A 13160-nucleotide genomic window follows, 5' to 3' on the forward strand; every position below is an offset into this window, starting at 1 on the left:
GTTATCTTGTCTGAGTTTTGTTATCATTCTAACAACTTCTAGTAGCCGTCATTAAAGAGAATTTGAGCTCCCTCTCCATACTAGACTGAAAAATTGGATCATCAGTTAGTCAAAGCACTAGCTAAAAAGCAAAACCAATACAAATTTACAAAAAGCTATTGCCGAACAAGTCCTTAGAGAAATATTCAAAAAATATTTAAATCCGACTAAATAGTATATAACACTTTCCGAATTTAAAAAACACCCACGTCTTTTGACTTCAGACATTGGAGGAACAACACAATTCACATCACACTTGTTCACATGGTAATCAAACCCTGTTGTACTATATAACAATATTTTTCGGGATACAAGTCCTTCTAGACCTCTAGTCAATAATACTAAGCTGACCTTTGGTAATAGTAGTAATTATTTACGAACAAGTTGATAAGCATTTAGATAGATATACAAGTATGTATGACACAGCTATATAAATCTCATCTTAAAAAGTGATATCATACAAGTATACAATCCAGAAATAAAGGCTCAAACTTTTTGCAAAACATGGCTTCAAATAAAGTTGAGTCTATGTTAAAATTTTTGAGGTTTTACTGTATTAACCTTGCTCTTATAATCCATTCCTATTCCTCCTTTCTATTTTTGGTATTTTTTTTTAGTAAATCAACTCTCTTTTTCTGTTTTATATTTAATGTTTTCTCACTCATCCTTACCTAATTTCAATCATAATTCTTGTGCCAAATTACAATGAATATGATTGGTTAAAAATTTTCAATTAGAAGCATTTGGTCCTTTTTTTTTGCAAAGGATTGATGACATGTCATGAATAATAATTAATCTATCTTTGTACTTTCCATTGTCTTATCTGATTATTGTTATTTGTCTTATTCTTCCCTCCTTAATTCCCGTGTAAATTTCCAAAGAGGAATGTAATTTAGGGACGGAGGGAGTGGCTCATTTCTTATTCCCTCTTACTTTTGGAATTAACTTTGTTGATAAATTAAAGTCGTACACTTTTACTGATCCATATATATTTTTTGGTTTGTAGATCCTTGGGCTTTTGTTGGTTGTACGTTCATTATTTACTTCATAGATCGGATAGCTGATGCACTTGATAACTACTTCTTACATTACCATGCCCCGGATCAACTCGGTGAAGGCGATTTAGAGCTAGCTTGATTGGATTTTTATTTTGCATTGATCTATATATAGTTGTTCCTTGATATATGTAATCTACCATGGAAAATTTAGCAGCTTGCTATTATATTTTTTGAAGTATCTCAGCATTTCCCTTGTTCTGTTTTTCTGCTTCTCAAAGTCTGGTCCTACAGTTCTTATTCCTTCCTAATTTTGGAATTAACTTTGCTGATGATACGAGTATTAGGTAATTTTCGGAAGATGAGCAATTCCCCACAGCGTTATGTGTGTTCTTTTTTCGGATAAACAGCTAGTCAAAGCACTAGGAATTATTGCAAAAGCTAATGTTAAACACGTCCTTAGGCTCTTTGCTGATACTAGTATAAATAATCCAACTCTTTCCATGATTAAAAACGTCAACTTCAGATTTTGGAGTATCTAGCAATCTACATATTGATCACATGATTCACATCGCACATGCCAATGTGACATACCCCGTATTAAATAATTGTCCCTATAAAATCACAGAAAATCAAAATCATCATATCAAATCAAATCAAATCAAACCGTTCTAATCAATTTAAGTAAACCCCCCGTATGAGGTTGTTCAGCTTTTTCCTGCTAGTTTTCTTTCTCTGTTCCTTAAACTTAGCCCTTTTAGGTGAGCTTATTAAATTTCTTCTCTATCTTATTACTAGTTATTAATACATTCTTAGTTGTACAATTATTGTTGTATAATATTTTTGCTCAGTGTATGTTTGAAGGCATTTCATTTTCCACCCCTACATACTTGCATGCATCGAATGTTGTTTACATACGTGCATACATAGATACATTCACCGGTGTACTTTTGGCTCGCTAGCCTTGAGCAAAATTGGCTAAATGTATCTTAAATCGAGCTGTAGATGATCGAAATAAATCATCATTTTGATTAAATTCTATGTATTATTTTCAATTCAGAAGCGGGTGATCATTCAAATTCTAATGGGAATATAACTATCAAGTGGGATCTTGTCAACTGGACTCCTGATGGTTACATTGTAAGTTGTCCTTCAATTCGATAAATAATTTAGTCAAACACTAATAACTAATCACTTGTATGAAATATAATAAGCCATATTAAAATTGGCAAATAACAGGCTGCTATTACAATCAACAACTACCAAAAACATCGTAGAATTCGAGCACCGGGGTGGCGATTAGGGTGGACATGGGCAAGAAATGAGGTCATATGGAGTGCAGTAGGAGCTCACGCGACAAACCATGGAGATTGCTCGAAATTCAAAGGATACATCCCACATTGTTGTAATAAAAACCCTACTATTGTAGACTTGAACCCTGGAGCTCCCTTTTACCAACAAGTTGCAAATTGTTGTCGAGGAGGGGTGCTCGCTTCATGGTCTCCACAACATCCGTCGTCTCGTTCAATAAGCACCTTCCAACTTAGCGTCGGACGAGCAGGCACTAGTGTTAGGACGGTTAAATTGCCTAAGAAGGTTACGTTTAAGGCACCAGGAAGTCGTTACGCCTGCGGACCTGCAAAGGTGGTTGCTCGTACCAAGTATTTTACCTTGGATAAGAGAAGGTTTACTCAAGCTAAAAGTAAGTTTGTTACTCTACATGTTTATAATTACGAGTTTGCCCTTCAAAAAAAATTACGAGTTTAAATGATACAAGCTAAGTACTAAGTACTAAATATTGTTGATTCGATATAGAGTACACGTTCATCACTAACTAATTAATATTTTCACATTTGACAGTCACTTGGAAGGTTATATGCAAGTATGTTGGTACTCGGAAATCTACAACACAATGAAAGTGTATTGGAGAAGAGCAAGCCAGTCTCATTACTCCCATATATATGTGTGTAGTGTGTATGATGAAGTAGTTAAGTACACATACTCATAAGAATCATTTCAAGCAACTGCATCAAACTAAAATTGTATCTTGTATGTTATGAATTTTATTTTTATTTTCATGGATGAAAGACCCGTTTTAACTATGTATACGTTGTTGTAAAAGCCGAGCTTTAATTTTAGTGCCAGGATTTTAAACCTCATTAATAATAAAATGGCTATGCTGATTTTAGTAATTTGTACCAATTCATGTGAAACTAATGGTGAAAAAATGAAAACTATTTGTAAAATTTTGTCTTGAATTCTAATTGTTTTATTACATTAACATTAAACCAACTTATAACGACCAAATTTTGGAGTAAGTTATAAATACAGAGAGTATTAATAAACGTTTACTCTGTCCGTTCAAAATAAATAAATAAATAAACGTTTACTCTGTAGATCAACTTGTGTAATTCAAGGTACCAAAAATAAAGGAAAATTTGTTAATTACTACCTCAAAAAAAGGGTATTTGTGAATTACTACCCGTAAAAAAAAAAAGTTGTTAATTACTACCCTAAAACTGGTGAATTCTATAGATTGCTACCCTTTTCCCTAATCAGCCCCTAATTAGGTGATTTAATATATTAATGATATCATTATCCGGCTAATTTGTAATCAGTTGTTTTTAAACCTTAAATAATTAATTAAACCCTAGAACCACCTCCACACCACCATTGCACCACCTTCGGCCACCCTCCACCCACAACCGAACCTACCTCCTCCAACTCCCCACCATGACAACACCCCTTTCTCAGTCCCCACCCTAAAACCACCTTCCTTTCACGATACCTCCATCCCCTACCCGCGGCGGCCCTGACCCCCTACCCCTTACCGGAAAACCTTGCTCGACCATCCCCAATCTTCCTTTATCCCCTTTCCCCCTAATCACCACCCTAGGGTTTCAAGTTTAGGGCTTTAGGGTTTTAATTTTGGAACATTAGGGTGGTGATTAAAGGGGGGAAGGGGGTGGAGGAGGCTTAGGGAGGGCCTAATAGGGTTCTCTGGCAAGGGGGAGGGGACTAGAGTCGCCGGTGGGTGGGGAGGAGGGATTTTTTCGAGGCTTGTAGGGATTGTTGGGGGGGGTTTAGAGGTGGTGCAATAGGTGGTTTAGAGGTGGGGTGGATGCCGGGGCGGGGGTAGGCTGCCGGAGATGGTGGGGATGGGGTAAGGGGGCTGCCGGAGGTGGTGCAGTGGTGGTTTGGAGGTGGTGTTAGGGTTTATTTAATTAATCATGCCTTAAAAGTAACTAATTACAAATTAGGGGCTGATTAGGGAAAATGGTAAAAATCTATAGAATTCATCAGTTTTAGGGTAGTAATTAACAATTTTTTTTTTACGGGTAGTAATTCACAAAGACCTCTTTTTTGAGGTAGTAATTAACAAATTTTCCAAAAATAAATCGTGTAATTGAATGTTGTGAAAGACAAGGCCGCAAGCCCAATTTGGCAAAAGTCAGGCAAGAGAATAGTAAATGCGGCCCTACATATCCAAAAAATTAGTTTTTTTTTTTTTTTTTCTTAATAATGACCCATCCAATGACGTGGAAATTAACCAACCACTAATTTGGACACAGCTGAAAATATAATAGTAGTATGAAAAATAAAAACAAAAAACCCCCCAAAAAGGGAGAAAAATAGAAAATCAAAAAAGAGCGCGTTTGTTTAGTTTAAGAAAGAGTCAATATAATCTCACACGGATATACCATAACACAAGACAAGCTGGAAGTGCACTGTCTTCCACTACTTAACAAATACTAATGTACTTCTAATTCTAATCTAGTTGCTTCTTACTACACGACACTGACTATACCAAAAACATAGTAACTTCCTTTACTTCCTTAGTTTAGTTTCTTCTTAACTTTATCGATTATTATTATTAAATTCTAAAGCAACACTTGCATGCTAAGCAAATCATGTCCATCAATATAGTGCATGTGGGTTTTGTGTCACTAATTTTCTCATTCATTTAGGGAAATTTTCATGAATTAACGGGTTTTGATGCGAGGGGAATACTCCAAAATACTTACAAGTAATTTTAAGGAGAGAGTTAAATTTGTCTTATGTGAATGAGTCTAATCGCTTGATATGTCACTAGTGTCAGCATGAAATTTCTCGTCAAACTAATTGATACACGTTTATTGATATAAGTTATATTTTTCGTAATTTAACTACTCCAACAATCTACATAAATATTGTCAAACTAATTACTTATATAAACCAAAATTTAGGGAAATATAAAACACGGAATTGTAATCAAGCCGCCCCTATTCCTAAAGAAAAACAACCAAAATCCAAAAGACATCCCACTAGAAGTCTAGAATATATGGCAATAAACATACCATGGACCATGCTCAAGTCAAGTCATTATTAAAACTTCAAGTAATAACACGCTATCTTATTGTCATTTTCATTAGCAAGGATGAGACACACATTCTAAAATTCAATGCTCAAACAAAAAAAGTTCAACCAAGAATATTTATAATTTTATACAACTAGTACTCATAGTTCATAATTAGTGCAAATTCTTTCTTCTCTTCCCACTAATTTTCTAAAGATTTGGCACGTGAACTTCAGAAGCTAGTGGAAAGTCCAATTTTAAGTTTGTTTGAGCCTCCACACACACCACTCTTTTTTTCATTTCATAATTTCACTCTTTCTCTCTCCTCTCAATTCAATTAAATTCCTGGTTATTTTCTGCAAATTCTGTAAAATGGGATTCTTCTCATCTCGCAATTTCAGTTTTTTCGGCTCTTTTTTCATCATCTTCTTCTCTTGCTCTACTTTTACACTTACAGGTAAGCTTTCTCTCTCTCTCTCTTTTTTTTCTACTGATTTTGATTCTGGGTTTCTAAAGTTTGGGACTTTAATGGTTATTTGCTGATCAATTTGAATGAATTCGATAGTTTTATGACAAAATGGTTTTACCCATTTTGTATGATCAACAATTTGTAGTACTAAAGTATGAGACTTTAATGGTTAAATTTAATTTCATTTGTAATTTCTTTTCCTGAAAATTCCCAAAATAAAAAAAATAAAATAAAGAATGAACTTAATATTTTTGACGTTTAGGTTTCAGCCATTTTGTTTGATCAAGAATGTGCAATTCTAAAGTTTGAGACTTTGATGACTATTTTCAATTTCATTTTCAATTTGTGTGTGTGTGGTTTTTTAATTTTTTTTTCCCTGAAATTCCCTTAAAAATTATTTTAAAACAAAAATGGGAATGTTGTGTTGTTGGTTTTTTGTTAGTATTATAAACACATACGAATTAATTGTTTGTTTTATGTTGCTACTCTTTTTAATTAGTTGTTGCTGGAATTTACCCTGTTTCATATCTTTTTAATTTGATTGGTTTTAGCCTTGGGTCATGTAATGTTACAGTAGCTTCATGAAATTACGTCTTATATATTGATTCTGTAAATTGGAAATGCTTTCCTAAATACTATATAATATCAAGAAATACTATCTGAAATGGACTGTATCAGAAAATTGAAATATTTGCCCTGATTATTATTGTTTTGTCTTTGCCCATTTTGTAATATCTTGTATAATTCCTCAACTATCATGACATTTTATTTGCCAATGTGTCATTTACCGATTTACTCGTACATGAGTGAACTAGTTATGATAATCAGATAATGTGTGCAATATAATTGTCAACTTAGGCTAGGATTTGTGAATTTTTGAAAACCTAAGAAATTTCCGGAGTCATATTGATGACCATCGGAGTTAAATTTTGGTTCATGTAGCCGTCCCACGGTCCCAATAAGATTGGGATCAAGGCTCTCATTCTGTTACTGTGAAAAATTGCAAACCTATGAGCACCTCGGTTGCACGTAAATGGGGATTCGAGGATTTTTAGTATGGTTTTTTTTATTGTAAATGGGTGGTGTATATGAATAGGTTTGTGAATTATTAAACATTTGATGTACTTGAATTGCATTCTTTCCCTGTGGGAACTTTCATTGTTTTCTGCTGAGAACTGTGAATATCATAAATGTCAGTAAGATGTGCTCTACATGTTCCTGTCACTTATTGCTTTTGTTTCGCAACAAGAGGAGTTTAAGACAAAGCTTGATGTATTTGCTCTGGTTATTTTCAGGAGCATACGATCCTCTCGATCCAAATGGGAACATTACCATCAAGTGGGATATCATCAATTGGACTCCTGATGGTTATGTTGTAAGTACTTCTTTCTTGATTGGGGCTTTGTATATTTGTGTACATTCATGAAGGAAAGACATATGGCTGCTGTCTTTTCTTCCAATCCAATGTCCTTGGTTTAAAGCCTGGAATCTTGAGCATATTGTCTATTTATCATACCTAGCAACAGGATCGCTGTGTTGCTAGTCCGGTGTCCAATTTGTATATGAAATGATAGCTTATGTACCTGATATTTATTCATTTTCATGTTTCTTTAATATCCGTTTAGCACTGCAATGACCCAGATCCTAATGGTTGTCTACGAAGTAGTACATTTTGTCTCTTAGTATATGTCTTTCTGTTTTGTAAAATCTTTGGCAAATGAGCAGGAAAATGTCTAAATTGTTGAATTTTTAAGATGAAAGATTATCTAGCTTCTTAACAGTCTTTCTCCTCTGATTGGACTCTTAGGCTGTGGTTACACTCTACAACTTCCAGAAGTACCGCCACATTCAAGCACCGGGGTGGCAACTTGGATGGACTTGGGCGAAAAAGGAGGTTATTTGGAGCATGTTGGGAGGCCAAGCAACAGAGCAAGGAGATTGTTCAAAATTTAAGGGCACTATTCCACATTGCTGTAAGAAGGATCCGACCATTGTAGACTTGATGCCCGGGACTCCTTACAACCAGCAAGCTGCCAACTGCTGTAGGGGAGGAGTGCTGAGTTCATGGGTGCAAGATCCTCCAACTGCGATTAGTTCATTTCAGATTAGTGTGGGACAAGCAGGCACCACTAACAAAACAGTCAAAGTGCCGAAGAATTTCACTCTAAAGGCACCTGGACCTGGTTACACTTGTGGACCGGGAAAGATTGTTAAACCCAGCAAATTCAAATCCCAAGATGGGAGGAGATCCACTCAAGCTTTAAGTAAGTTAATTTGGAGTTACATTTATAAATCTGCATATTGTATCTTGTTTTCAGATATGGCATCGTATACGAAGAATAATTTTAAGTCTTATTAGTTTCTCAATTTTGATTGATAAATATTTGTCAACCAGAAAAATCCTTGATCAATGCCGTTTATGTCTTTATGATGATCTTTTATGTGCCATTTAACGTTATCCTGTTAGTTTCACAATTTACTGATTTCTTTTCTGAAACTGTGTTTTTCTTTTCTATTGTTGCAGTGACATGGAATGTGACATGTATGTATTCTCAGTTCCTTTCCCAGAAAACTCCCACGTGCTGTGTATCTCTTTCATCCTTCTACAACGATACTATCATATCTTGCCCAACTTGCAGCTGTGGCTGTCAAAACAATGCCTCCAACCCAGGAAGCTGCGTAGAGTAAGCTTTTTATTTGCTTTACATTCCTCTTCTTGGTGACTTTGCTTGTTAAAATTTTTAATTTGTCATTCTCATTTCATGACAGGCCAAACAACCCATATTTGGCTTCAGTTGTTTCTCCTGCATATTTGAACAAAAACAATATCTTGCCACCTCTGGTTCAATGCACTAGCCATATGTGTCCAGTTCGGATTCACTGGCATGTCAAAACTAACTACAAAGAATATTGGCGAGTGAAAGTTACAATTACCAACTTTAACTATAGGATGAATTACTCAAACTGGAACTTGGTTGTGCAACATCCTAACTTTGACAATTTGACCGAAAGTTTCAGCTTCAGTTACCAACCACTAACTCCTTACTCGAGTATAAGTAAGTTTTTCTATCCTCCATAATAGTGAAATAATATTGTGCTCTATTTGCCTGTTGAGGAATAATAGTTGCTTTTCTGGTTTTTATCCATATCTTGATTAATTTGGTTTCTCTCCAGAAATAACTGATTTTTTGTTATTGCTCTATAGATGATACTGCTATGCTATGGGGAATTAAGTTCTATAATGATCTTCTTATGCAAGCTGGTCCACTTGGCAATGTTCAGTCTGAATTACTCTTTCAAAAAGACAAGTCTACTTTTACATTTGAAAAGGGCTGGGCTTTCCCTCGCAGGATCTACTTCAATGGCGATAACTGTGTCATGCCACCTCCTGATACCTACCCATGGTTGCCAAACGCCAGTCCTCGGCCACTTACCTCACTCCTAACTACAACATTGACACTATTATCAGTCCTGGCATTCTTATATACTCATGCTTAAGGGTTTTGACCTTTCTCTCGGAGCACATAGATATAACATCGAATTATGGAAATTCTCAATGGATTTTGATTCCAATACTTGGCTTTGAAGACCGAGTGGGAGGCCTGTTGAAGATCTGCTGCACGATCACCCTTCAGAGGTGTAGTCTGCTATTTTGTCTGATGATTAGGTTGGTGCATTCATTGCCAATTGGTTTTCATTCTTTTGTAATACTCGGGTTTAAAAGTATTAATCATCCTTTTCTGTATATTTCTTGTATTACAAAAAAAATTTACAGTTGTTACAAAAATTGCCAACCACACAAAGGAACTTTAGTCTAACTTATACTTCCCATCATGTTATCATTGCTCAAAATTACATGTATCTGATGCTTTACATATTGCAGAATTCGAGTTCTTGTTCAAAACTAAAAATGAATTTTCTATGCCTGATTTTCCAATACTACTCGTGTTTTGGAAATATATTTCCCCATCTGATATTTTTATGTCAACTAGTACAATGCTCAAAATTGAGAAAATATGCCACAGCTGAAGATTAGCAGGACAAACGACAAAATCACCGTGAAAACTGAGACTGATGGCTTAAGTCCTGAATTGGGCAAGAAAGGGTATGTATCAGGTGCAGGAAGCCTGCATTCATCTCCGTTGAAGTAAACTTTCCTAGGGAATGCCCATCCTTGCCTGAAGGTGAAAGTGTTCTCATCTTTCTGCATTAGAACTTCAGATTGTACATTACCTAATGGTCCGGCTTCCATCAGAAGATCGTTATAGAACTTTTGCCCGTAAAACATCCCTGTATCATCTGCGATAAATACCAGAAAAACCGTCAGAAATTCAGAAGTATATGATTTGTTGTCTGAGCTATCAGAACCATTGTCAGAAACTTACTTATCGATCCAAAGGGAACAAGAGGTTTGTAGTTGAAGCTGAAGACTTCAGTAACCTTGTTCAGGTTAGGGTGCTGAGCAACAAGAGTCCATTGGCTGTAGTTTGTTCGGTAATTGAAGTTGGTGATGCTAACCTTAACGCGCCAATAGTCTTTGTAGTTAACCTTAACATGCCAGTGCACCCGAACTGGGCACATGTGATGGGTGCAATGAAGCAATGAGGAGCTTTCTTTTCTCCGCGAATTCACTTTTGTCGGACTCAGAATTTTTGAATCACTCCTGTTATGAGTATAACCAATTTTGAGTCAGAATTCAGAAAATATAGTGGACTAGTGGAATACTCAAGGTCTCAAGGGATATTTTTGTATGCTTTCTCACTTTTTTAAACAACATTAGTAGGACCTTATAATCTATCACATTCAAAATTTCTACAACTCGATTTAATCCAATCCAAAACAACTCGACTAGTTGACAATATGTATGGTTATTATACTACAAATAAAACTGGACTTAAACTCGTATCACCTAAAATGATCCCGATTAGACGAATAGACTTTAAGCAAAGTTTATTGGAACAAAAATTCTTACTTTACACAATTTTTCTTATGTTCACATCCACAGGCGCAAGTAGGGCAAGGGGTGATAGTTTCATTGTAGAAAGTTGACATGGAAACGCAGCAAGATGGGTATTTCCTTGCCAGAAACTGTGAGTAGGTGCAGGTCACATTCCATGTCACTGCATCAAACATTCAATCAAACATTAATTATTTGTTAATCTGTAAACTTTTTTTATTTAGATGTGACTAACCAAACTAACAATATTAATATTTGTTAACCAAAAAAAAATGACTTGCTAACTAATACTCGTATTAATTATTTAATAAATAAAAACAACATAATTATTTTTTTTTATTACTTTATTGTTCTTCCATTGTAAATCACAAATGAAACTAGTGTGAATGCAAAATTCTGCCGAAATTTCTAAATTGTACTTGTATTACACACTTGAGTCTTTAGTTGTGCATAAGATTAAAACAGAATAGCGCATAACCGTATAGGTAATTAATAATCTCAAATTAACGGTTAGATGCGCGTGATAGTACTATGTAAAAAGATTAATGTATACGTGTCTAATCATAAATAAGAACATGACGGAAACGAGGAGGATCCAACCCAAAACTAACCATGCCAACTTCAAATTAGAGCGAATCTAATCATTATTCATTAAACAACTTACAAACAACCCAAAAATAAACAAAAGTAAAAACCAAGAGATAAAAGAGTAAAACTTACTCAAAGCCTGAGTTTTACGACGACGATCAGTACTCAAGAAATTAGTAGAAGGAACAACCTTAGCAGGCCCACAAGTATAACCTGGGCCTGGGCCCAACATGGTAAAATTCTTGGGCAATTTAACAGTCTTATTAGTAGTACCAGCCTGACCAACACTAATCTGAAACTGAGAAACAGACCCATCTTTGTCCTGACCCCACGCATTAAGGACACCACCCTTACAACAATTGGCAACCTGTTGATTGTAGGGTACCCCTGGTAAAAGGTCCACAACTGTTGGGGTTTTTTCACAACAATGAGGAATGTTCCCTTTGAATTTCGAACAGTCTCCTTGTTGGGTTGTTTGGGCTCCTACCATTGACCATATTACCTCTTTTTTGGCCCATGTCCAGCCCAATTGCCACCCTGGATTGCCTATGTGCCGGTACATTTGGAAATTGTTTATTGTTACTGTTGCCTGCATTTTATTTCATGTAATATAAATTTTTGGTTAGCATAAGATTTGAAATTTAATATATCTAGAGTAGACTAGGTTTTATTTTAATCAATTAAGTGTGTTAATACTTGTGGAAATAGGTAATCGTGTGTTTCGAACTTAAAGGTGGCTACATTCTAAGGTTGTAATACGACTAATAGTTATATCTGCAAATGGATCTTGTGTATTTGAAGAAAATAAACAAAAAGTCTATTCTTGAGAATTTGTGCATCTTAAATTTTGAAACCAAGAGAGTATATATTTTTTGGTGTTTAGAGAGCCACAAGGGCGGGGATGAGAATCGATACCAGGATCTCCTGAAACCGAGAAAGAAGCTCTAACCACTTGAGCTATCCCTCACTCTCACCAAGAGAGTATATATACTTACAAAAAAAGTCATTTTATTTATCTACTTGTAGATAAAAAAAAAAAAAAAAAAAAACATACATTGATTAAAACATTAGTATACAAGTAATACTTACCACATAACCATCGGGGGTCCATGACATAACATCCCATTTGATTGTTATATTCCCATTTGGATCCAAGGGATCATATGCAGCTAAATCCAAGAAAAACACATAAATTTACTAATATTAGGCCAAAATTTTATAATAAGTTAACACAATCAGTCAAAATTAAAACATAGACTAACCTGCATAAGATAGAAATGTCACAAGGCAACATGCAATAATAAGACTCCTCATTTCTGCATAAAACAATGGTCTTGTACTCTTGTCTGAAATGTGATATACTTCTTTGATCACCAGTCCTTCTTGAATAACGATTTCGAGTTCCTCGACTCTTTGCCTTAAGATCTAAAAATCTAAAACAAAAACTACAAAAATGTGCTAACAATGTAAACAAAATTTGATGATCGAAAATGTGGAATGTGTAACAGTAGTAGTAGTAGTAGTTTGTTTTTCAATGTATCACTTTTAATGCAAGGTAAGCTTTACTACCAACTGGTTGTTGAAGGACTTTATATAATGTCCAAAAAATGTTAGGATCAATTTTATGGTACACTCATCTTAATACTTAGATCTCGTGTCTTTTAAGCAAGGTTCTTCTTCATACATTCGTTTTAACGGTGAGAGTGGGATCTACTAACAAATAGACAAATTAAGCAAACCATGCAATATATATTAAGCTACTATAAAGCTAAGATT

At 35.1% G+C, this 13160-nt stretch overlaps 2 protein-coding genes and 1 pseudogene across 2 annotated transcripts; 2 read left to right on the forward strand and 1 right to left on the reverse strand.

Moving 5' to 3' along the window:
* The first annotated feature begins 2084 nt into the window (after positions 1 to 2084).
* On the forward strand, positions 2085 to 2801 carry LOC145593871 (COBRA-like protein 4 pseudogene; annotated as a pseudogene).
* A 2779-nt stretch (positions 2802 to 5580) lies between these two features.
* On the forward strand, positions 5581 to 10496 carry LOC145595368 (COBRA-like protein 1). The gene is made up of 6 exons (XM_081651765.1): positions 5581 to 5827; positions 7135 to 7214; positions 7647 to 8103; positions 8364 to 8523; positions 8609 to 8895; positions 9045 to 10496. The coding sequence occupies exons 1-6, from the start codon at positions 5743 to 5745 to the stop codon at positions 9335 to 9337; spliced, it is 1362 nt and encodes a 453-aa protein (XP_081507891.1). The 5' UTR covers positions 5581 to 5742; the 3' UTR covers positions 9338 to 10496.
* On the reverse strand, positions 9840 to 12899 carry LOC145593872 (COBRA-like protein 4). The gene is made up of 6 exons (XM_081650235.1): positions 12647 to 12899; positions 12474 to 12553; positions 11517 to 11973; positions 10812 to 10959; positions 10225 to 10502; positions 9840 to 10138 (listed from the first exon to the last, which is right to left on the reverse strand). Exons 1-6 carry the CDS (start codon positions 12696 to 12698, stop codon positions 9840 to 9842), a joined length of 1314 nt encoding a protein of 437 aa, XP_081506361.1. The 5' UTR covers positions 12699 to 12899.
* Between the last annotated feature and the right edge of the window lie 261 nt (positions 12900 to 13160).

Source organism: Chenopodium album, chromosome 19, assembly GCF_948465745.1.
Source record: "Chenopodium album chromosome 19, dcCheAlbu1.1, whole genome shotgun sequence".
Classification (NCBI taxonomy): domain Eukaryota; kingdom Viridiplantae; phylum Streptophyta; class Magnoliopsida; order Caryophyllales; family Amaranthaceae; genus Chenopodium; species Chenopodium album.